Source organism: Rhinatrema bivittatum, chromosome 1, assembly GCF_901001135.1.
Source record: "Rhinatrema bivittatum chromosome 1, aRhiBiv1.1, whole genome shotgun sequence".
NCBI lineage: Eukaryota > Metazoa > Chordata > Amphibia > Gymnophiona > Rhinatrematidae > Rhinatrema > Rhinatrema bivittatum.
The window spans coordinates 194,282,749-194,307,867 of NC_042615.1; the positions used below are offsets into that span (position 1 = coordinate 194,282,749).

The window sequence follows — 25,119 nt, forward strand, 5'->3', positions numbered from 1 at the left end:
TGCCTATTGGAGGTGCACATGTCTGTTGTGTGTAAGTTCATACTTCATTAATCCCAGTAAAATGAACTGCTTCATCTCTATTTTATATTGCCTAAAAGTGGGCACTATTCTCACATTGTTTTGTCAACTGTAATTTTCTAGGTCATCTAATTTGTCCTTGGGAGCTTGATTTTTCTGACAGGCGGCGGAACTCAGAGGGAAGGTTGTAAAACTGAGAAGCATCTGGGAGAATGAGAACTTACTAATTCAACTGCTTTTTGTGTCTGTTGTTTGCTCTGAAGTGTTTTCTTAAGGATCCCCCCCTCCCCTTCTTTCCTGTAGAATAGGAAGGGGGATGGCTGGATTTGGGACCAGAGTGACTGCTCTCTGTTTTGTCTGCTCCAGGCTCAAATCCTCATCTCTTTTTCCCTGTAGGCTGCCTAAAGGGGATAGACTGGAACAGAGCACCCCTGCTACTCTGCCACTGAAGCCTGAAAAGAAATGGCAGAACTATGTTGCAAGCTGTCCCCCCACAAATTAAGTCCTGTTAACAACTTAAAAATTAACTGCAGATCAAATTAATAAAAATAAAACAACTCTGAAAACTGGGTTTATAAATCTAATACAGAATGACCATGAATGATGCACAAAACCTTGTACTTAATTTAACATCAGGGGACTTGACTTTACATAACCTAAGTCATTTGAAAACCTCAGGAACTTCTATAGAACAATAGATCAAACAACCAGGTTTTTGCATATGTCAAAAGTATATAGTTCTCAGTTTCTTTTATCTTCTTCAGTAAGACATTCCAGATATTGAGAGCATTCCAGATATTCCCCAAAAAAGCCTTTATCCTGGACCTAGTTATCGAGAGAGATTTTAAAGAGTGGATAAGCAGACTGACTAGAATGCAAAGGTCTTGCTGGTAGATGAAGAATGATTATTAACTTGGGATATGCAGGACCTAAATTGTGATGAGAATGAATATTGAAACAAAGGAGATTGAACTGTAAGTGTAAATTTATGGGGAGCCAATGTAAATATACCAGAAGTGACATGGCCCTATCTCATCTAGGGCTGCTGTACCATTTGCAGCCTTGTTACTGTCTTCTGGACAACTGTCTGCATTCCTAGATGAAGATTGTCTAGACTGAAGATAGACTTAAGTTGCTTGACTAATCTCAAGCAGCCAAGGCTTTATGAGAGACTACTGCCATCTGAGATACCAACCATAATGAGGAATCCAACAAGACCCCCAAGCTCTTGACCGTGCGTGAACATGCCTTAATATAGGAAGATAGAAATAACATATGGAACATGCATGTTCCGCACTTTATTTTCGGGATCAAAAGCCAAGCCCAATGCAGGTATGGAAAACCTGCTTAGAATGCAAATGTTGTGTCATGGAGCCATCAACTACATGGCTAGAATGGGAGAGAATGTAATTCAGTGAGGACTTTTGCTGGCAGGATGGCTGTCTAGCAGCCCGGATCATGTCAGTGGCACTTAATTTTAATTTTTACTCTGCTCAAGGTGCAGGATGGGGGGGGGGGGGGCGGGGTTCCCATTAGATCCCCCATGATTTGTTTACTCAGGGCCTGTGGTGGAGGGGTTTGGGGCAGAGGGGGTCTTTTATAACATGGTATCTTCAGGATGTGGGTCCATCATAATACATTGCCTGTGAGAGGGGAGGGATATGGCCATGTTACAATATAAAATGTCCTAGAAAAATATTGTTGAATAAGGCTAAGAAAAGGCAAATCCTTTTTATTACAGTCAAATCATATAAACCTTCAACGTATATTATTTTATACTATTTTCAGATTGCACAGCTGAAGGAAACTTTAGAGCAGCAAGGAAACAACTGCAAAGAAGTTTTGAAGGTACAAGAGCTACAGTCCAGCAAAGAAAAGGAGAAACTTTTCCAGGATCTCCAAGCCAGCATTAAACAAAGCCAAACCATGAAGACTCAGTTAGAGGCTTTACATCAAAAGACTTTAAAGATCATGGAGAAAAAGAAGAATCAGGAACTTAAGGTAATATTATAATCATTACATTTGACTTTTAATTCAAAATGTATTGTCGTCATATCATCATTTGATATTATATGATTAAGACAGTTTTCCCAAGTGCTATTCAACTTAATACCTTGGAACAAAAAAAGGTGAGAAATCTAGTTACGCTGGTAACCTCAGCAGAGTATATGCAGATCTTGCGCATAAGCATTATTAAATTTTTCTTCAATTGTAGGAGGCTCAAGAACGTTTCAGGAAAGAATATAATGAAAGCCTCAGGAGAGAGCATCAATCCCACAGGCTAGAAATTCAGGCCTTAGAAAAGAAAGCAAAGCAAGACCTTCAATGGGAACACGAGCACCTTCAGAAACAACAAAGTTTAATTCTAGGTACTGTACAATGAGGCAGTAATTTCTGGAATATGGCTTAGAGATAGAGCGAAACAACATTGAAGCTGATTTTCAAAGGGTTTAGGTGCTTGACTTTCAGAGTTAAGCTCCTAAATTGGCCCTTTGAAAATGTACTAGGGCTGAGTTCTTAAATTTGCAAATAGGAATTATTGATAAATAGTGTGCATTAAAAAAAAAAAAGAAAACAACTGAAATTTTTTTTTTTTTGCTTATTATTTCTTTTTAAAAAAATGCATGGAATGTTGATCACATTGTCTATGTTGTTCCAAATCAAAGCACATCCATAAGTTTCTCTTAAGTGCCTAAATTTAGGACCCTAAAATATGAGTGGCTATTGGGGGTGGAGTTAGAGGGTGGGAGTGGGTGGGATTTTCTCTCTAGGCACCTAATTTAGGAATATAAATGAAGTTACATGAATTTAAAGTCCCTAAATTTAGCTGAATTTTCAGCCAGAAATTTAAGGTCCTACGTTTGATTGAAAATAGAACCCTAATTTAGGCCTGGATTTATCAAAATGCACTAAATACTGCATGCGATAGGAAAAAAGGTGTATTTTATGGTAATAGTGCACTTTGTGATAAATAGGTTATCTTAGCACTTTGCATAGGTATTACCACAAAGTGTGATAAAGTTATCACATTCTGTGGTAAGTATCACAATTGTTGCAATTCCTACCTGCAACCTCTCGCTCTTCGCCCCTCTCTCTCACCCTCTCTCTCTCTCGCCTAGGCTCTCTCGCTCTCTCTCTCTTTCTCGCCCTCTCTCTCTCTCTCGCCTAGGCTCTCTCTCTCTCTCTCTCTCTCTCTCTCTCTCGTCTAGGCTCTCTCTCTCTCTCTCTCGCCCTCTAAGAACATAAGAACATAAGAAAATGCCATACTGGGTCAGACCAAGGGTCCATCAAGCCCAGCATCCTGTTTCCAGCAGTGGCCAATCCAGGCCATAAGAACCTGGCAAGTACCCAAAAAAAGTCTATTCCATGTTACCATTGCTAATGGCAGTGGCTATTCTCTAAGTGAACTTAATAGCAGGTAATGGACTTCTCCTCCAAGAACTTATCCAATCCTTTTTTAAACACAGCTATACTAACTGCACTAACCACATCCTCTGGCAACAAATTCCAGAGTTTAATTGTGCGTTGAGTAAAAAAGAACTTTCTCCGATTAGTTTTAAATGTGCCCCATGCTAACTTCATGGAGTGCCCCCTAGTCTTTCTACTATCCGAAAGAGTAAATAACCAATTCACATCTACCCGTTCTAGACCTCTCATGATTTTAAACACCTCTATCATATCCCCCCTCAGTCGTCTCTTCTCCAAGCTGAAAAGTCCTAACCTCTTTAGTCTTTCCTCATAGGGGAGTTGTTCCATTCCCCTTATCATTTTGGTAGCCCTTCTCTGTACCTTCTCCATCGCAATTATATCTTTTTTGAGATGCGGCGACCAGAATTGTACACAGTATTCAAGGTGCGGTCTCACCATGGAGCGATACAGAATAAGATTTTTGCCATGGACACAAAATAAGTCTAAATCTTTTGTTAATTGGGTCATATACATTATAGCAAAGGTATCAACCAGTAAGATACCATCATAAATCCTAACAGTAGAGATACTCTTGTTTCCTTATTCATAATCATGTGGAATTCTTTAATAATTTAAGATTATCTCCTCTAACATTTTTAAGAAGACAAAACTTTGGTTAGTAATGGGCTCTTTCTCAGCTCAACAGTTAACAGATCATGTTAATAAAAGAAGACCTAGAATTGAGTTGTTACTGAGTGCTCCAATGAACACTGACATCCCAATAGCCTTTTAACAGGGACACTGCAAAATAGCTGTGATTTAAAATTAATATGTTTATTATGTTTAGGCTACTGTTAGAATAGCCTAATGATGCCTTTTATTTTACAGATTGGTTAGAAATTTATAAATGAACTCAATGCATTTTAAAAATATTTTAATATTCTTTTTTACCAGCAGTGGTTAGGGGCATGCACATTTTTCAAAAATATTTTTTAAAGGAAAATCTACTGATTTCTTGAAATTCGAGCAAACTGAAATGTTATCAGATGTTTGAAGCAGCTATGCAAGTTTTAGCAGGTGAGTTATTTATTTTTTATTTTAAGTTTTTCTATACCGGCATTCGCAATAGATATCGCATCATGTCGGTTTACAATTAACAAGTGGATAGGTAACAAACAAGGTAAAAAACTAACATTTATCTTATTAATAATAATAATAATAATAATAATAATAGTTGTAGTAATAATAATGATAAAAACTTTAAACAAGAGAAGGTTAAGGTATGCAGTTACAATAAAACAAGGGAGTAATACAACTTGGAGCATGGAAAAGAAGCTGGGGATTAAATAGAGAGAACGTAATAGAGAGAGTTGAGTGGGTTGTTTGGATATTGTGCTGAATCTTCGCAAATTCACTTTGAATCTTCAGAAAATCCAAAGTGCATTTCATTTTATTTTTCAGATCCATTTTAGATTTTTCAGATTTTTGTATCTGAGCTTTGGATTTTCCACAAATCTGCCAGGAAGAATCAGGCAGATTTTCATGAAGAATTTGAACCAGGCTGAAATCTGCTCATTTCAAGTTTGACCAAAAATTGTTTTGCAGTGCTCATTCCTAGCAGTCACAGTCCATTATTTGTGAATTAAAAAATGGATAATCACTTTCCCCCAAATAATATTTTAACCCAATACCTTTTAGTGGTAAAGTCCTGTCACGGTTTCACCTGCTGTACAGTCTCCTCGTGCCAAGTTCAGTCTGCTGCACAGGCTTCCTTCCACCAGGGGTCCTCAGCAAGCCTTGCTCCCTGTCTTGCCAGTTACCTCCTTGCTGATTACACCATGCCCAGTCCTATTTAACCAAGCCTGTTACCTGCCTTAGTGCCTCTTCATTGAGTTACCTCAGCTCTCTGACCTGGCCAGCCTTTCCTTATACATATACCTTGATTTGTGACTTGCCCAGACCTTTCCATGCCTTGTGGCCTCCAGGCCTTCTGGGCCACCTTACTGACCGGCCTTTGGCTCTTATGCAAAGTGGCCTAAGGGCCTTTTGCTTCGCAGCCTCTGAGCCCTTTGCCTTTGGCCTTCGGCCTTTCTCTGTTCTGTCTTGTCTTTGTCTAATCCTTGTCTGATCCTGTCCTTGTCTGCTGTTGTTCAGTCCTGACCTTGTCTAGCCCTTGTCCTGCCCTGCCTTGTGTGTTTTCTGATCCTTGCCACTGTCCTCTGTCCAGCCAAGTCTGAATTTAGCCCCAGCCCATTCTGAGTCCACCTTCCAGCCAGCACTGGTACCCCGTCTCAACCAGCATTTGTGTCCATCTCCCAGCCAGCACTTGTATCTAGTTCCCTGTCTTTCACATAAGCTTCCACGCCAGCCTTGATGTCTATCCAGAGACAAGCCCTACTGGCCCCCACACCCCAAGGACTCAATCTGTGGGGGAGGGAGCTGGCTAGATAGAAGATCAGCCCTGCTCAGCCCTGCAGTCCTGTATTGCTCCTTCAGGGGTGTTTCCTGCCAGGACCATGACAAGTCTGTCCCTTGTATTCCCTTAAAATATTTATCATAAGAAGTTTCAAATGCAATTTAGACTTTTCACACCCCTTCCTCACCAAAAAAACATAATTAAGCTCTGGGATTCATTGCCAGGAAGTTGTGAAAGTTAATAGAATAGCCGCATTTAGAAAAGGTTTGGACAAGTTCCTGGAGGAAAAGTCCATTAACCATTATTAAGAAAGAGTTGCAGAAATTCACTGCTTATTCTTGGGATAAGCAGCTTGCAATCTGTCTACCCCTTGGGATCCTGCCAGGTATTTGTGACCTGCTTGGCCACTGTTGGAAAAAGGATACTGGGCTTGATGAACCTTTGGTCTGACCCAGTTTTGCAAGACTTATGTTCTTATGATCTTACTCTCATGCTCTCTATTTCTCCTTCTTGGTTTTTTATTTAATTACTAGACTCTTTGAGAGAAGAACTGTTATCACAGCAAATGTCCTGTACAAGTCACAAAAAGCAAATAGAAGAACTCTTTCATGAAGTGAAACATCTCAAAGGATTAAAAAAACAACAGGTATAGGATTAATTTTTACTTCAACAGGACAAAATCAATTGCTATTCTATTTTGGGGGTGAGGTTGTATATTGTAGATGTAGGAGTTTCCAAATCTTTTCTTGATGGGATGCTTAAATAAGACTATGGGCGCTTAATTAGGTCAGTTTAAGGTGAATCCTCATGATGGAACACCAGGTGTATTTACTAATAGTTTGATGTTTCAAAAGTCATTACAAGTAAGCATTCATATTGGTGGAGTTTGACTCCAAATCATATAATTCCAAGGTCAAGTCCTGCAAATATACTCATGTTATTCCATGAATGGCAAAGACCCAGGTTATGAAGAGGTTTTTTCATAAGATATCTCAATAATTCTAGTACTACTGTATGGTTACTACCTGAATACAAATCACAAAATACTGTGGTAATCAATTATGGGAAGGGAAATTTTCAAAGCCATTTACAATGGTAAATAGCAATTTAGCCAAGTAAACTGGCTGTCAGAAAATTGCTTTCATTTTCTGCAGCTAAAAGTACATGCAAGTTTTCTTAGTATGTGCACTTTTAGCTGGTCTGAGGGCAGGTGTTCCCAGGGGATGTGTTTTTGACCATTTCCAAAAATAATGCACGTAAAGTTTCAAATTTCAAATTAGATTTTAAAAGCCCTTTGTGCGTCAGAGCCGGGAGATGCACGCGTGTCTCGGGCTGGTGCGCACCGCACGGATTTTAAAAAGCACGTGAGTATGTGCGTATCTTGCTGTATGTGCACAAATCAAAAAGTTGAAAAAGGGGCGGGGTGTGGTCTGGGTGGAGCATGAGAGGGACATGGGTATTCTGGGAAGTTGCCTTGAAATGTGTGCATATTTATGTGCACAAGCATGCGCCAGAGTCCCTTACAGCGTAACTTTACTTCTGCTATAGGCGGTGTGTAAGTATTAAAATAAAAAAAACTAGGTGATTCAGCGGGGTTTTTAGGGTTGGGGTTAAAATGGTAAAAGGGTAAAAGGGAGGCAGTATAATAGTGGGAGTTAGGAAGTCTGTTCTGTTATCTGGGTGAACTGGGAGTGAACTGGGAATGAACTGGGAAAAAGGGTTACTGCGTCAGCATGCGTTGTTTTTAAAATCTCCCCCCCCCCCCCCCACACTTATGCAGTAGAGCTGGCATTTGCGTGCACATGCGCATGTCCATATAAAAATAGTGTGCACATGTACGCGTGTACAGCTGATTTTATACCATATACGTGCATATGTTAGAAAATGGCTGCGTCTATTTGCGCAAGCCAGCAAAAGCGAGTACATGTACCCCTGCGTGGCTATTTGAAAGTTATTGTCCCCATTTTTCAGCAAACTTTTGTCCTCACTTAAAGCAGTGCAAAAGCGTAGTTTGGACTTGTAGCAATTTTCAAAGGAAAGTGTTGCCTGCTTTTCCTTTGAAATTTAATGCAAAGTCCATGGCTATAGGGAAATACCTACAGTACCTGAATGTAATCCACTTTGAAGTGCCAAAAAGTGGAATAAAATATAAATAAAAATAAATAAATAAATGAACAGAAAATAAAATTTGTGGAATTTTCTTCTTTCTAATACAGTCTGGTCCAATCTAGTTGTTCAGGGTCAGAACCAGATGTGTGTATCTCCTAAAGAAACATTTACTATGAAATAGAAATAACTCTGCACTCTTTAGTGGCAGCATGCAAGGACCCTTGGGAAACTGGAATAGAAAAGCAATAAACATTATAAAGCCAATATTTTAAAAAAGTACATTGGATAACTTATGTATCTAAATTTATCTGCATAGATTATCCTGGATATTCAATGGGATAAACATTTCACTTACTATCCTTGATTAAAGTTATCCAGCTATGTATAACTAGATACTTTTGAATATTGCCATTTAGGTTTAAAATTATCTGGCCTCATGTGACTGTATAATTTTAGCCTTAACTAGCTATATAATAACATACGGGCCAATACAGTAAAGTCCGCGGGAGAGCGGACGAACGCCCGCTCTCCCGGCGCACGTACCGGCCCTTTGCCGGTGCGCGCGATTCTCTATTTAAATTAAGTGACGCAGTAGATCCGGGTAAAAGGAGGCACTAGGGACACTAGCGCGTCCCTAGCACCTCCTTTTTGACAGGAGTGGCAGCTGTCAGCGGGTTTGACAGCCGACGCTCAATTTTGCCGGCGTCAGTTCTCGAGCCCGCTGACAGTCATGGGCTCGGAAACCGGACGCCGGCAAAATTGAGCGTCCGGTTTTCGGCCCGACAGTCGCGGGCCGAATTCAAATTTTATTTATTTTTTTTTTTTTACTTTTTTTTACTTTTTGGGACCTCCGACTTAATATCGCTATGATATTAAGTCGGAGGGTGCACAGAAAAGCAGTTTTTACTGCTTTTCTGTGCACTTTCCCGGCGCCGGAAGAAATTAGCGCCGACCCAAAGGTCGGCGCTAATTTCTGAAAGTAAAATGTGCGGCTTGGCTGCACATTTTACTTTCTGTATCCCGCGTGCATACCTAATAGGGCCTTCAATATGCATTTGCATGTTGAGGGCGCTATTAGGTGCAGCAGGTTGAACGCGTGTTTTCCTCCCCTTACTGAATAAGGGGTAAGGGAAAACGTATGTCCAAGAGCAGGCTAACAGTGCGCTCAATCGGAGCGCATTGTACTGTATCGGCCTGTCAGTAACATAATAAAAGAAGGCAGATAAATACCAAATGGTCCATCAGGTCTGCCCAGCAAGTTGCTTATGGTAGTAACTGCCCCTCTGTGCAGTCACCCCCCATCGCATGCAGCTCTTTTGGATTACTGCACCACAAATGCATGACTCTGCACTTCTTGGCATTGAAGCCCAGATGCCAAATCTTCAACTACTCTTTGAGCTTTCTTAAATCGCTTTTCATTCTGCCTACTCCTTCACGCGTGTTCACTCTGTTGCAGATCTTAGTATCATCTGCGAAAAGACAAACTTTTCCCACTAAACTCTGCACAATGTCATTCATGGAGATATTGAACAGAATTCAGTGAGTTAAGCAGCGATGGCCTGTTAAGAAAAACTGGTGGCCCAAATCCCTGACCTTAGTCAATGTGAAAAACATGGCCTGCTGGTCGTGCCCCACCCCACCCCTCAAACCCTCCAGATATGAATACAAGTTGTGGTCATCCTCCATGAACTCCAGCTCCCTACCTGGTTAAGACTCGTCTCAGAGGAAGGCTTCCATCCTCGCTCTCACTTCACACCATACCAACTCTAACCCTCCCACGTTCATAGTACTTTAAAATTCTTACTCTTCGGGCAGAATTGTGGTATGCTGCTACCGCAACCACAGCCCGGAGGATGGTAGCATTACTACTACTTTTAATTTTTATTCAGACCAAGGGTGGAGGGGGGGGGGAGAGATGGAGTGGGGGGGGGGGCATGGCCCACTAACAGGCCACTTGTTTTCACTTTCACTGGAGGGCAGGGATTTAGGCTGTCAGTCTCAAGGAGTGCTCTTTTTTTTCGGGCCATTGCTACTTAACTGGTTTTATTTATTTTAATACTAGCCGTTAAGCCCGTAACAACGAGCTCGGTCCGTTTCCTTCCCACTCCCTCCCCGTCATTCTCCCTCCTCCCCTCCCTCTCTCCTTCCCCCTCTCACCTTCCCCCTCCCCCTCCTTCCCCCTCCCTCTCCCTCTCCTTCCCCCTCCCTCTCCCTTCCCCCTTCCCCCCTCCCTCTCACCTTTCCCCTTCCCCCCTCCCTCTCCTTCCCCCTCCCTCTCACCTTCCCCCTTCCCCCCTCTCTCTCACCTTCCCCCCCTCTCTCTCACCTTCCCCCTCCCTCCCTCTCACCTTCCCCCTCCCTCTCTCTCTCTCACACCTCCCTCTCCCTCTCTCTCACCTTCCCTCCCTCTCACCTCCCTCTCCCCTTCCCCTCTCTCTCCTCAGGCACTCCCCCTCTCCTTTAAGATCATCCACAACCGGCAGATCTCGGGAGGGAGGGGGTGTCACTCCCGCGCGCGCGGCGCCGCTGCTTGTCCTCCCGCTCCTGCCGGCAGATCTCGGGGGGGGGGGGGGGGTCACTCCCGCGCGCGCACGGCGCCGCGGCTTCTCCTCCCGCTCCTGCCAGCAGATCTCGGGGGGGGGGGGGGTGTCACTCCCGCGCGCGCGGCACCGCTGCTTCTCCTCCCGCTCCTGCTTCGCGGCCGCCGCTGCTCCTGCGGCCCCACCGCCATTTTTTTTTTTTCGGGCACGCACGGCTCTGACCGACGTGCTCGCCCGCACATGCGCGGTAGAGCTGCTCTCTAATGCGCATTTGCGGGCCGTCGGTCAGAGCCCATTTATAAGGTAGATAACCGGTCAAGACTAAAGCTATACAGGAACATGTTCCCAAATAATTTTAGATTTGTTCTTAGCCACATCTTTCCCATGCCCTTCCCCTCCCTCCACTGGAAGGACCTAGGGCCTTCGGGACCTCATGGGGTGTTGGATGGCTCCTTAGCTCTTAGCTGTATTCATGAGTTCACAGAGAGGCTGGAACAGGGATTACATGTAGATATATGGAGAATAAGGAGGGGTGGCTTAGTTTATTGAAGCTATTGTTTACATTGTGCCTTAGTGCCATTGTCAAGATATTTGATCTTGTTTACTATAAGTTTTAACTGGGTACCAGAAAAGTAACAAAAATAGCACCTAATACGTAGAATATATATGAGCTCAGTCTTTACAATCCTAAAATGTATGTTTCTTTTAGGAAGAAAGTAAACAAAACCAGATGAAAACTCTGAAGGACGAACTAGACAAATGTCGCAGTGAGGTTTCTGGCTTCAGAAAGGAGAAATCACTTCTGAAGGATACCATGCAGTTGCTCAGTGCACAGGTAGAGCTACAGAAGCAGGAGGCCAGAGAGCTTCAGGACAGGGAAAAGCAGCAAAGAAGGTCTGCCTTAAGTTATTGTCCTTTATTTATTTTCAGATAAATAACTGTGCCTCCTCCACACCTCATTTGACTGTAACATGTTGTCACGCATTCATATAGCAGCAAGTTTCATCTTTGTTATATAGTGAAAGAGAAAAGATTGATATATATATATATATATATATTTGTTCACTGTATAGTGCTTGGGCAATAGCTAGTTTCAATGCACCCTTTGCACTGATTCATTTTGTAAAGCACATACTTATTGTAAATCAGGCTGAAGGTTTTGAATCTTTCATTCAGTAATACTGATTTGCCTTGTCAGCACATTTCTGTTGCTGGGTTGAACAAAATGAAAACAGTGAAAGCTATCACACAGCTGAAGACAGGGAAGACAAGTCAGACTGCAACTGCTGCATTTGAATTGCTTGAGGCAACACAAACCTGATGGTTTAGTGCATTCCTGTAATGAGCACTAAAAGTGTCTCAGTGATATTAGTTGTTAATTACAAATGAACATGTTACACAGACATTTCCATGATCTGTTATTGTCTTAGCATATGAAAAATAAAGCAGGCATGAGGAGCGTGTTTTTATCACTGCCTTATTATTAACTAACTCCAAAAAATGTGACCACATTACCCCAGTTTTGATGAACCTTCATTGGCTTCCTATCAGTTATCGAATTAAATATAAATGTCTAATGCTTATCCACAAAGCTATCTCTGGCAACAACAATGAATGGTTGAATGCAACTCTCCACATTCATACACCCTCACATAATTTAAGGTCTTTAGGCAAGGCACTTCTCTCAGTCCCTTCTATTAAATCAGCACATCTTAATGCAGTTAGAGGGCCTTTTCTATAGCTGGCCCAAAATTGTGGAATTCTCTCCCACTTGCGTTACCTTTAGAGGAGAATATCCAGCCTTTTAAGAAACAACTAAAAACACGGTTGTGTACACAGGCTTTTAACACTACAGTATGATTCTGAACGACTTCCCCTGTGAATTAGAATATATTAAGTAGATATTTATTTTTATCAACCTTATTTTGTTAGTTTGATATTGAAAGAATTGTATGTATTTTATTATTTTAACTGATTATAGTATAATTTTATGTTATATTATTCATAGGGTTTTATTCTATCTTTATTTTATTTTATGATATTTTATTTGATTTTAGGACATGTCGTTAAAGACTGCCCATTGTCTTATTGTAAACCGACATGAACTGTATACAATATGTTCGGTATATAAAAATGCCTAAATAAATAAATAAAATAAATTATTATTGCTTGTTTGCTGTAGGATTGTGGTTCCCAAGCCTGTCCTGGGGACCCCCAGACAATAGGGGTTTCAGAATACCCACAATTAATATGCATGAGCTCAATTTGCATTCTGTGGCGATCAGCAAGTTGATGTCCTGAATAAGAAAAAATGAATGTGGTTTTGTAGAGCCAGGAGAGATGCCTTATGATTAGTCAGTTTAATGAACCAATGAAAAAAGATGCATTTGAGAGAACTGGTGCCTACTAGTTAACCCATAAAGAAATGATGTTAATATGAGATCTCAAAAGATGTTTCTAATCCACCATTCAACCAGCACAAAGCATCAGTTTCTTCATGATTAGTAAACAATTGTACAATTTGAAAAAATTACCACCTTTGATGCTATATGTTAAATACATGCTGCATACAAGATTTAAATCATCTTGAATATTTTATTAAAAGGTTATTAGAGGAAGACTTTAAAGCCAAACAGAAGACAGAAACGGATTCTTTAAGACATGATCATAAAAAGGAAATCCAAACTGTGATAACCGATTTCAACAGCACTCAGGCATGTCTCCAAGCAAAGATAGTTTCCCTAGAAACTGAGTAAGTGATTAGATTGCTTAACAGCAGAGTGAACCTCTGTGTGTTCAGAAATGGGCAATATGTTTATTTCATTTACATATAAATGGAATAAAAATAGACTATGACAGCAGGTAAGGATGTAAGGTCCATCTAGTCTGTTCAGTTTAATTCACTCTACACTTTGCTTTATACTGCTCCTGAGGGCCAGCCTCTGATGTACCTGTGCTTCTGCTTTTCCTGCTTTGCACTTTGACCTATGCTGCTCCTGACCTGCAGCCTCTTATGTACCTGAGAATCTACTTATATAGCCTCTACTACTCCTATACTTTGGCCCTTGCTGCTCTCCTTCGCATACAGTTCTTTTGGATTACCACACCCCAGATCCATGATCCTCCATTTCTTGGCATTGCACCCCAGCTTCCATATCTTCAACCAAGCTTCCTTAAATCACGTCTCATTCTCTCTACTCCTTCTGGTGTGTCCACTCTGTTGCAGATGTTAGTATCATCTGCAAATAAAAAAACTTTTCAATCTATCCCTTTTGCAATGATGCTCACAAAGATATTGAACAGGACCATCACCGGTCCTTCTGGCACTCTGCTTAATACCATTCTCTCTTCAAAGTAGGTTCCATTTACCATTTCACGCTGTCTTCTATCCTCAACCAGTTTGCTTTGTAATCCATGCTACTACCTTGGCACCCATTCCCAAATTTCTCATTTTGTTCATCTGCCTCCTATGCAGGACTGTATCAAAAGCTTTGCTGAAATCCAAGTAGATCACATCAAGCACTCTTCCTTGATCCAATTCTTAGTCACCCAACCGAACAAAATCAATTTGATTGTCTGACAGGAGCTTCCCCTGGTTAATCCATGCTGCCTTGGGTCCAGCAATCCTCCTGACTGTAGATAGTTCACTATCCTTTCCTTTATCAGAGTTTCCATTAATTTTCCCACCACCAAGGTGAGGCTAACTGGCCTATAATTACCAGACTCCTCTCTGCTCCCACTCTTGTGAAGCAAGACCACTACTGCTCTTCTCCAATCACAGCACTCCCATTTCCAGGGATCTATTGAACAGGTCATGCAGCAGACCCACCAGCACATCTCTGAGCTCTTTATGTATCCTGGGATGAACCTCATCAGGCCCCATGGCTTTGTTCACTTTCAGATTTTTTTTAGCCCTTCCATACATCCTCTTCTGTAAATGGAGTTTCATCTACTCCACCCCGATCCACATTCTTGTTGCATAGCAAGGTTCCCTTTTCAAGACAGTAGCCTACTTACCCTTCTCTCTGTGGAACATATCCTAGATATTTTAGATAAAGCCTGCACACCAGGCCACATCATTTGAGACTCACTCTGCCATATGTATAAGCTGGCAGGTTAGGCCTACAAATATTCTGCCTTATTTAGCTCTATATGTTTTGTGTGCATACATAGAAATGGTGCCACATTTATGCTGCGGATTTTAGGGGACACGTTTAGCTGCAAGCTTTTACCGCTTCACTTGTCCAGTTCACAATCTTTGCATTATGCACCTCTGTTTACTTGCAGGCTACTGGAACACAGTGTCAACAGCTGTGTGACAACTAAGGAGAAGTAAAAGAGATTCTGTAGGCAAGAGAATCCCCACAGCTCAAAAGCAGACAACTATGAAGCCTGCTGTTGCTTGAGACAAAGCAAACCCCCACAGACTGGCTGCCACCCCTGTACTGGTCTGGCTTGTTGATCTGGATAATACCTGTTTGCTAAGGATAATCCTTTGTGAACACATATTATACAAATCCACATGTCAGGCCAGTATAGGATGAGCTGAGATGAGATGAGACACCAGAATGGAGGTGGCAGCAGGACGATATGAGATGAGACATGCACCAGCTTCAAGAGCATGAGATGAAACATAATGCGAAGAGACAGCAGCTGGACTGTGAATGGAGACTGCATCAAGGAGGCTGCAGTACAGATAGGGCATTGAGGAGGGCTTTAGAATTAGACAGCATGGCAACAGTGGCAGACAGTAGACTATCTTCTTCCATCTAGCCGGCACAAGAACTCTGTAGTGAGGACAGGCCCAACAGTCGTTTTCCATCTAGCCGGCACAGGAACTCTGTACAGAGGCCCAGCCAGGCTTCTTTATACTATCTTCTTTCTTATTATCTGGCATTGAATGTCAGCAGGTCTGCCCTTTCATGGCCCTTTAACCTGGTGTGGCTTGCCACTTGGGCGGTATGTCTTTGGGGGGCCTACCCCTGGGTTGTATCTTGGGCCAGGGACTGCTGCAGGGTATGGAGTCCTGGGATGCTGGGGAAGGCACAGGTGGAAGCTTGGGCATATGTTATAATATCTAACTTAAGACACTGGCCATGGTGTTAAATAATATCGCCACCATTGTTAGAGTTTGTATGTCTACTACTGTCTGATCATTCAGGGCCTGGTTTTGATTGCTGACAGCCCTCCTCAGGTGCAGTAGTTCTGTCCATATAAAGTGAAGGTGTACCCCATGCCTTCTTTCTAGGCAGTCCAGCTTCTCATGCATTACAGTGTCTGTTGGTGCTGGTGTCGGTGGCAGTACTGTGCTGGTTGTGGCACAAGCTGATATTTTAGCTTCCAAAAGTGACATGAGGGGGATGCTGGGCTACTCCTTCTGAGTGCCTGCTGCCTCGTGCTGGTGACATGATGTGTTTGACAGAAGTTGCAGTGCCTCTACTGGTTCCCAATGCAGGCTGGGTTCTTCCATGAAGGCTGATATATTTAGGATCACATTGAATGGGCTTGCTGAGCTGAGGGGTTCCTGCATCTAGCTGTGCTCAGGTGGCTGGTGCTATTGTTCTTCCTCCTCCTCGTTGACCTGTGTCTTTTCATTCATTAGCAAGGGGGCATGGAAAAGTGCTGTTGTGCTGCTGCTCCCTGGGGCTTGACAGCTGGTCCCTAGAGATTGATGGCTGGAACCAACAGACTCTTGGGTAAGAGCTGTAGAAGCAAAGAAGAAGACATAAATAACAAAGCTAAGAAGTACACATGTACTGTTTGGCATCTTATGCCAAATGATCTGGATACCTGTAGCAGCCTTGCCATTTACAGGTGAGGTGAACTACATGTAATGCCCCCTTGACCACTTACCTCGTGGGGCATTCCTGGTTCCGGGACCAACCTGGCAGGAGCCTCCCCTAGGGCAGACTCCATTGGTCCTCATGTTCTTGGTGCCTGGTGCTTCCACCTGGGGAAGAAGGTGTTAATGGATAAGATTTCCCTCTCGCCATCCCAGGAAAACAAATGGGACTGTGAACAAGGCTGGCAGTGTATACAAATATATACAGGTTCATTAGACTATATAAGTATATACATTTCTACATGACATCGCTAATAGGATGTCAAATACCACACTTATCTACTCATGGTTAATAGTCTCAGGCCATTTAATTATTTACATTTTTGCAAGAGCATTTGATATTTGGCAATTTGGGATTGTTGGCCCCCACAATATACCACCATATAGAAGGGACCTCTTGTGTTCCCGCTTAATCAAGTATTATCCTCCCCCTTTTATCTCACCCATGTGAAAAGATGCAACTGAGCTGGTGGGCAGTGTTGGCTGAAGGGTCCAATGCCATCTCCTTGGTGCCACTTCTGCTCTGCTGAAAGGTCCATGCCAATGCTGGGATCCTTGCCCTCCTGGGGACATGACTCCACCACTCGGTCTGTCGCTGGGGTCCTTGCCCTCCTGGGGGACCTGACTCCACCTCCTGGAATGCTGCTTGGGTCATGCCCTCCTGGTAAACCCAACTGCACCTTTGGACCTGCCACTCCACACCCTCATGAGGGACCACTCAATCTGCCACTGGGGCTCTCATCCTTCAGAGGGACCACTCGATCTGCCACTGGGGTCTATACTCTTCAGGAGGACCTCTTACTCTGCTGCTGGGGGTCCACATCCATCTGGGGACAGCTCGATCTGCTGCTGGGGTCCCCTTGCTCAAGGGCAACCCAGGGTCACCTCCCAATCTGCCACTGTCCTTCAGTTCTTCTCTCTTGGTAAGAGGGTTTTTCCTGGCTTGGGTTTATAGTTCCACTAGGCTCATGGCTTGTTTAACATTCAGTGATTCAGGCCCTCTGCAGTCTCGGCTTACAGTGGTTTTAGCTCCACTAAGCTCATGGCCAGTCATTTGCTGTTACTTAGCCTGGATAGGTCACCTTCTCTTAGCCAAAAGGCCAAGACCCAGGCAGGACCATGGAAAAAGAATATGTGCACACCCTTCCAACCTGCCTGGCCTTTTTTTTGTGTTGTCTAAGTGCTGGTTACCGAAGGCCTGATTCCTCTTGTTAGTCAGGGTGAGAATCTGCTTGCTAGGACTGCTTTTTCAGTACATTTCTCTCATGAATCCTTCTCTCATTTAGAATTCTCCAATGTAGGACTATTCCAGTCATAGTTCTATAATTTAGGATTTTGCTATCCTTTGATTTAAAGTGATATTTAACTGCAAGTTACCAACAGTAGTCTAGGGGGCTGTGACATGCAAATCCCCTACCTGAGACTCTGACTCATATATTCAACGGTTATTTAAGCATCTTCACAGTAAGAGGTCTGGCAACCTTTTCAATTTCATTCTGGGGTTTCCTGGGCTGGCAGCTCATGTTACATAGCTGCATTGTCCTTTTTTTTTTCTTTTCTGCAGTTCACTTAAATGGTAGAATGCTCTTTAACCTACGTCTCTTGTGAGAGGTGGGTTTCATATACAATAAGAACTTATTTTTATTTATTTATTTATTTATTTATTTATTGGGTCTTATATACAGTCACTCGGATTCCATCGTAACTGTTTACAACAATAAATACATTATAAACATTAAACCAGCCAAGTAAAACATAAAATAATATAAAACTTAAAAGATTACAACTAATAGCGACATTTCATAAAATGAACCTAAAATAGATCAAAAAATACATCAAAAACTCCTCCTTTCTTCTAAAGTAAGCTACTATATAACTCTAAAAAATACCTAAAACCTAAAACAGTAAAAATCAGAACGATAATACATAAAACAGTAAAAATAGAGCATAGAACAGACTCCAAGACTAATTGGAGTATGCCACCTTAAAAAGCCATGTTTTCAATCGATTTTTAAATTGTTTAAAATTCACCTCTATTCTGATTTCTACTTTGTACAAATAATCATAGTGGCAATTTCTCTGGCACTTCTCTAGGGTAGGTCAGCCCCTGTACAGCACACAGCAACACCTGACAAAAAGAAAAACTCATCACACAAAATATATATAAAGCATATCAAAAGGTTGACCATTTAGTCAAACCTATCTATCATTCTCTGTTGGCACAGCCATCTAAATTGAGCCCCACCATTGCTAATCTGCAAGTTAATCTATCATCGTTCTGTGAAAATCCACTGCTGCCCAAGCCATGCCTCCCCTCTCATTTTCCTGCAATATAATTCTGTTGCTAAATTTCCTCAATTGCAGGTCCATACCATTACAGTGAAGCCACACTCTTCTATGAAAGAGCATGGGTGGTCAACTTTACCATTGTAGATAAATCTCAGTGTGTGGAGAGAGGCCCATCCCTAATCATAAAAGCCAGTGACTGGACCAGTCCATTCCTTCTATACTTAATGCTAATGGAAACAGGAAAAAACCCACTTGTCCACGTAGGAGTCCTTGCCCAAAATCACATTACTTTACTTGTTGAGTGCAGTAGATGTGACCATCTCTGCTCTTTTCTGCTGTGGCTATAGCCATATATCACTACATTCAGTAACCCTCCAACCTGGTGTCTTTACTGCATTGATGGTTGGGAAGCATGGCCACCTGTAAGATGGGAGAGAGGTAGACAGCAGCAGTATAAATAGCCAAGGTTAACATTCCTCATCCCTTCCACCCATCTCTGGCCTCAGAAGTGGGAAAGATACACCATTGGGATAGGCCACTAAGTTCTGGGCCCTGGACCTGCCTGCTTTCTACAGAAAACAACATAAATGAGAGGGGAAGTTCCCAGTGGGCAAAATAAAGGTAGGGGGGGATTTAGGTAGGGTTGGGGGGTGGGTTAGATAGGGGAAGGGAGGGGAAGTGGGGGGGCTGAAGGAAAGTTCCCTCCGAGGCAACTCCGATTTCGGAGCGGCCTTGGAGGGAATGGGGAATGTCATTTTGTGATCTGGGAAGACGGAGTCATATCCACTGAAAGCTGTACCGAGCGTCTACCGTTTTTCTGTAAAAAAAAACAAAAATTTCCTTAGATTATTCCTGAGTAATCAGGAGTAATCTAAGGAATTACTAATTACTCTACCCCTTCAAACTTACTCCATGCACCTTCGCTCCAGAGCCTCCTTTACATTGATACCTTGGGATTGCACATCTCTAAAGGGTATATTTTTACTAATGTGCCTGTGACAGGATCTTGAAAAAAACTGCATCCTTGCCCCCTTAGCTTATGCTGAACCTAGACACCCTGAATAAGTAATTGAAACTTGACCTCATAAACTGATGTTCCATCTTGGTCATGGAGCCTTGCAGCATTCAGCCAGCCTCTGCCTTGGCTGGAAAAAAAGTGGAGCTAAAACACTGTTGTGTGTTAAAATTGTCCATGTTTACAGCTTGGAGCTGTTGCACTGCAGAACCCAGCACTATAGGGTTAACTTGCAGAAAAGACTGGCAGCTTGGAGCTGTTGCACTGCAGAACCCAGCACTATAGGGTTAACTTGCAGAAAAGACTGGCAGCTTGGAGCTGTTGCACTGCAGAACCCAGCACTATAGGGTTAACTTGCAGAAAAGACTGGCTATGAGGGAAACTGTATGGAGAACAGGGAACCACCTAACCCCTGGAGCCAATAGGAGTTGGAGAGACTTTGAACCAACCAGAGATGAGAAACATTTTATAACATGCGCATGCAGCTGCACGCATGTTATAAAATCTGGGGTCGGCATGCGCAAGGGGGTGCACACTTGTGCACCTTGCGCGTGCCGAGCCCTAGGGGAGCCCCGATGGCTTTCCCCGTTCCCCGAAATTGGAGCGGCCTCAGAGGGAACTTTCCTTCAGCCCCCCCCACCCCACTTCCCCTCCCTTCCCTTATCTAACCCGCCCCCCAGCCCTACCTAAATCCCCCCTACCTTTATTTTGTAAATTATGCCTGCCTCTGGCAGCTGGCCGGCGCACGATCCTCCAGCACAGCCACTGTGCTGGAGGCCTCGGTCCCGCCCCCATCCCGCTCCACCCCTTTCACAAAGCCACGGGACATATGCGCGTCCCGGGGCTTTGCGCGCATCGCCGGGTCTATGCAAAATAGGCTCGACGCGTGTAATCCTTTTAAAATCCGCCCCTAAGTGAACTGAGTTTTTCTGGAAATATGTACCAGTCAGAAGTTAGTCTTGTGCCCTGCACCTGCCTGTTAAGCAGAGGGATAGCCCTTTAGAGAGAGAAAATAAACCTACCAGTCTGTGATGTTAGTGCTGCTACTTGTGCGTTTCACTTTACCAGTGTTTCTTCCTACTGTCTTATTTTGATTTGCTTACAAGTATAATTTATAAACCCTTGAGCTGGGTGTTTGTATATTTAGTCCTGTTGTACTGAGGGGAAAATATGACTGTTTATAAAATCTGTGTGGGGAGACCCAGGTGTGGTATTCGGGAGTTTTTGGTTACACACCCTAACTTATGAACCCAATTTTATAACAGCCCATGTAGGGCTGAAGTTGATGTGTAGAAAGTACAGACTTCAGAACTAATTTTTAAAGCAGACTAATAAGCATAAGTCCACTTTTAAAATTAGCAAGACCATGCGTCTCTTAGCATGGTATATGCACACACATTTATGCTTGCTTGGGAGCAGGTGTAAATGTCCGCATAGATATGTATGTGCATACTTTAAAAAAATCAATAGTTCATGTATAAATTATGCCCCAGCTCTGCTCCAGGAATGCCTCTTTGCAGTATGTGTAAAAGCAAACAAAAAAAAAATCATTTCTGCGCATCCTTTTACATATACAACTCCAAGGGTTGTATATGTAAAAACATGTAAGGCACACGCCTTAAGCCATTAAAAAAAACAAACATAAAGTGCACACATAAACAGCAGCTGGTTATGCATGTGCATTAAATATACAGCACATACATAGTTTACAAACACACCTCTGAAATGCCCCCAAAATATACACATTAATGCAGCCCAAAATATTTATATTATGAAAGTACATGCATATACTTTCAAGTGTCTCAAATCTACATATGTAGATTCAACCAATCTATCTGCATAACTGAGCCTTTGACAGTGTACATCTGAAAGTGAAAAAAAAAAGTTATACTAGAAAAATGGCAAATGGGAGTAGGGCAGCTCCAGAAAAGAACAATATTTAAACTGCAGGGTGGCCCATGGAAAAGTAGCCTGCCTCGGGCAATAATATGACAAGATGAATGAGCAAGTGGATTGTTTTTATTCACTTACCCACAGCAGATGCTGAAAGTGGTCCCTGTTCATGTCTATGCACCTTTGGGCACGTCGGAGCACATTGACTGATACTACTTGCAGCTGGGGATAGTGTTTGTGTCTGAAGGACTGAATAGGAAGGCAAAATAAAGCCAGAACACTGTACACGGGGCGACACCACATCGCCAGACAGATGGACAGTTGGCAGATAGAGAGCAAGGGGCTATGGCATCCTCCAAAGAGCGAGGCACTGGTATTGGAGGCGGGCTACTTTTCCATGGGCCACCCTGTACATTTGATTATCATGCAATGGCATCAAAGTTCTCTTATCAAGGATTATTTTCAGCAAGTCCAGCAAGCTTGGGGAGGAGGGCGGTCGGGGACATTCTGGAGAAAAGCTAGTTATCCAATTAACTTTCCTAGGCCGCCAGTGGCTGAATATGGATCTCGATCTTGCTGATTGTAATCCACTGAGAGCAGTAATTTGGATCAGTGGACTAGAAGTGCTGTAAAATAAATGAATACATCATTCAAAATACCCTGTGTTGTTGCATAGTGTTTATAAAAGTTTCCATTTTTTACTTCACACAGACTTAACGAAGCAAAAGCGAAGCCAGGAAAGAGAGAACTTAGACCAGAGGATCTACAGCTCATAGGCCACTTGCAGGATAAATTAACTGAAAAAGATCAGATTATCAAAAGGCTCATGGTAAGCACATCTTTGTGGCCATCAACATTAGGTCCCTACACAATATAATATATTTTTATAGGAAATGGCCAATAATTATAACCAAAGAATTTTTTTCTTAATGAGTTTATACATGAAGAAGATGAAAGTTATGATAATCAGAGAAAAGAATACCAATGCCATGTAACATTGTTTCCCAACCAGTGTGCCATGGAAAAGTTACCACTGACTGATGCTCAGATCCAGGGCAGCACCTGGGCTCTGCTTTCAGCACCTCACAGCAACAAGAGACACCAGCAATGGCTTTTAAACATATAGGAGCTCTTTCTGAGAACATGTGTAATCACGCATGCTTCCTCTTAACTACAACATGACTTTGGAGTGTAGTAATTAAAGGACAGCATGCAGGGTATGGACAGCTGAGTCCTGCTTTGTGCAGTTAACACATTGCACATGGCATCTCCTCCTCTTCCTCATCCTATACCTCCTTCTTTGAGTCCTTCCAACCCCTGTATTATCTCCAGTGAGACAAGAAGAGTGTGCATGGAGCACTGGATGGGACTCTCTCTGTTGGGAATAGCAGCAGTGAGGGAGTTCTGGCAGTCCCATGCAGCAGCCAAGGTAACGAACCAAGCTGGCTGCCTGCTCTACACTGGCTTCTCTCTTCTGCTGCACTTGCATACAGAGGGAACTCCATCGTAACAGGTTTATATGTGTCTATGCACGTTCCCTTTGTTTTAAAACATGGAAAATACTGGTGGAGCTTTCAGGGCTTTCCCAGCTCTTCTTTTGGCCATATACTTACACATTTCCACACTGCTTGCTCTGTGAAAGTTGGTGCGCCCCACAATACTTTTGTTAATGTAAGTGTTACTTCGATGTGAAAAGTTTGGAAACACTGCTATAGAAATGTTTGCTGAAAGAAAGAATGAAACTGGAATAATTCAAAGAATGTAAATATCTAGGTATTTGGATCACAGAAGATGTAAAATGCTTAACAGACATAAAAATTAACTGGTAAAGCAAAAAAAAAATATTTTTGGGACATTAATTCCTATACTTGCTTGCTCTTTATCTCTCTCTCTCTCGATATATGTCTATATCTATACAAATAGTAAATATTTTCTTTTATCAGGATGAACGGAAGCTCCAGTCTACAGTTCCACCTAATATGGAAACACAGAGAAATAGATCCTTTTCTTGCAATCCAAATCATGGATGTTTGACTGCCACAGTGAAAGTAAGTCATATCTTTTTAGAGCTGGTGACAAATCTGTTTTTCTCTTACATTAGCAGTAACATTTAGATATGATCACCAATATTATAGTAGGATAGAGCTTTTTTTTCCATAGAACTGTGCATTAGTGACCCTCGAGTAAAAGTATTCATTGTGACAGAATGCACAACTCAGGATGGTGCTTTCAGGACCAATCAAAATTTAATGAACTGCTGTGATTACAATGATTTGACATTTGCTTTGATTTTTTTAAAATAATTGTGCTAGCTGAACTGAACTAGAATTATTTTGGGCCATATTTTGGGCCCTACTTACTAAACATTTTTCCTGTGGACACGAGAGAAAACCTTTAGTAAATAGGCTTTGACAGTTAATCTCCATTTAACTAGCAAACACAATAAAATTAAGCTTTGTGAATTTAATGAAATAAATGTATGTGAATACTACTACTCTTTAAAGAAACAACATGTAATCCATAAGTAAAGTGATTGACTTCCTTAAAATCAGAAGTTGAGATTAGGGCTTCTCCAGCACTGGGGTTCTTCAAAACTGGCATCCACCGTGCAATGAGCCTGAATTATCAAGTCTTTTCCTCACTCTGTGTCTGTCCATAGTGGGGAGGACAATTTTCAAAGCAATTTATATGGGTAAAAAGTATTTTTTCCTGAATTAATCAGCACTTTGATACTTGCTCTCTATCAATACAGCGGAAAATCCTTATGTTCCTCCAAAACACGCATACCTTTAGCCGCATTGAGAGGAGGTGCTCTCGGGGGTGGGAGTGGGGTTTATTAATTCTAGGGGGAAAAGTATGCATATAGGTTGCATTTTCAAATCCTCATGTGTAATTTTCTAGCAAAAATCTAGCTTCAGAAAAGCAGGTGCTAGTAACTGCACGTATGTCTGCTTTGAGAATTGTTACAAAACCCTTGAGTATAAAGAATATGCAGTCTTTGCCCCTATGAAAGGAGTCTGAAAATTGCCCCATAACTCTTTGATAAATCAAGACCAGCATGTAGCTGGAGAAGAGAAGTTTTATAGGAACAGCATTACAAGTAAGGCATTAGAAAATGGGAGGACTGTGCTAGAAATCTGGAAAATTTTTCAACTCAGCAGTTTCCTCCTGCTTCTTTTTGCTTCCAGCTTACTTGGAATCAGGGTTTGATCTGGTACCATGAGCCTTTATTCAGAACTATCTGGGAACTTTTCCCCTGCCCCCAACATTCATAGTCTGGCCATTGCAGTGACAATGAATCTAACCACCAGGTGCCACCCTTTAGCAATGACCATGATTTCCTCCCACCCTGGGGTTAGGAACACTGCCTCTGCAGCATCCTGGCCCCAGCAAGCAAAAGACCCAGCTCAAGAATTGAACTAGAGACCTTCCACATCTCAGGGCCCAACACTTGCCACTGGGCCAGCCTGAGAATGTCATTTCTTGATATGTGACAGAACCATGATATGGCTAAATCTAACATCATCATCAATAGTAGATGGGTTAAACCAAATTTCATAATTTCTTATCCAATATTTCCAATGTTAAG

At 42.3% G+C, this 25,119-nt stretch overlaps 1 protein-coding gene across 1 annotated transcript in view; it reads left to right on the forward strand.

Moving 5' to 3' along the window:
* The window catches only part of FAM184B (family with sequence similarity 184 member B), a 104,418-nt gene that overhangs the window by 73,627 nt on the left and 5,672 nt on the right, over nucleotides 1–25,119 (forward strand). The window contains exons 11-17 of the mRNA XM_029605956.1: nucleotides 1,807–2,019; nucleotides 2,234–2,387; nucleotides 6,376–6,488; nucleotides 11,201–11,385; nucleotides 13,097–13,243; nucleotides 22,242–22,359; nucleotides 23,474–23,578. Coding sequence (XP_029461816.1) covers nucleotides 1,807–2,019; nucleotides 2,234–2,387; nucleotides 6,376–6,488; nucleotides 11,201–11,385; nucleotides 13,097–13,243; nucleotides 22,242–22,359; nucleotides 23,474–23,578 — 1,035 coding nt within the window. The remainder of the gene's footprint in view (nucleotides 1–1,806; nucleotides 2,020–2,233; nucleotides 2,388–6,375; nucleotides 6,489–11,200; nucleotides 11,386–13,096; nucleotides 13,244–22,241; nucleotides 22,360–23,473; nucleotides 23,579–25,119) is intronic.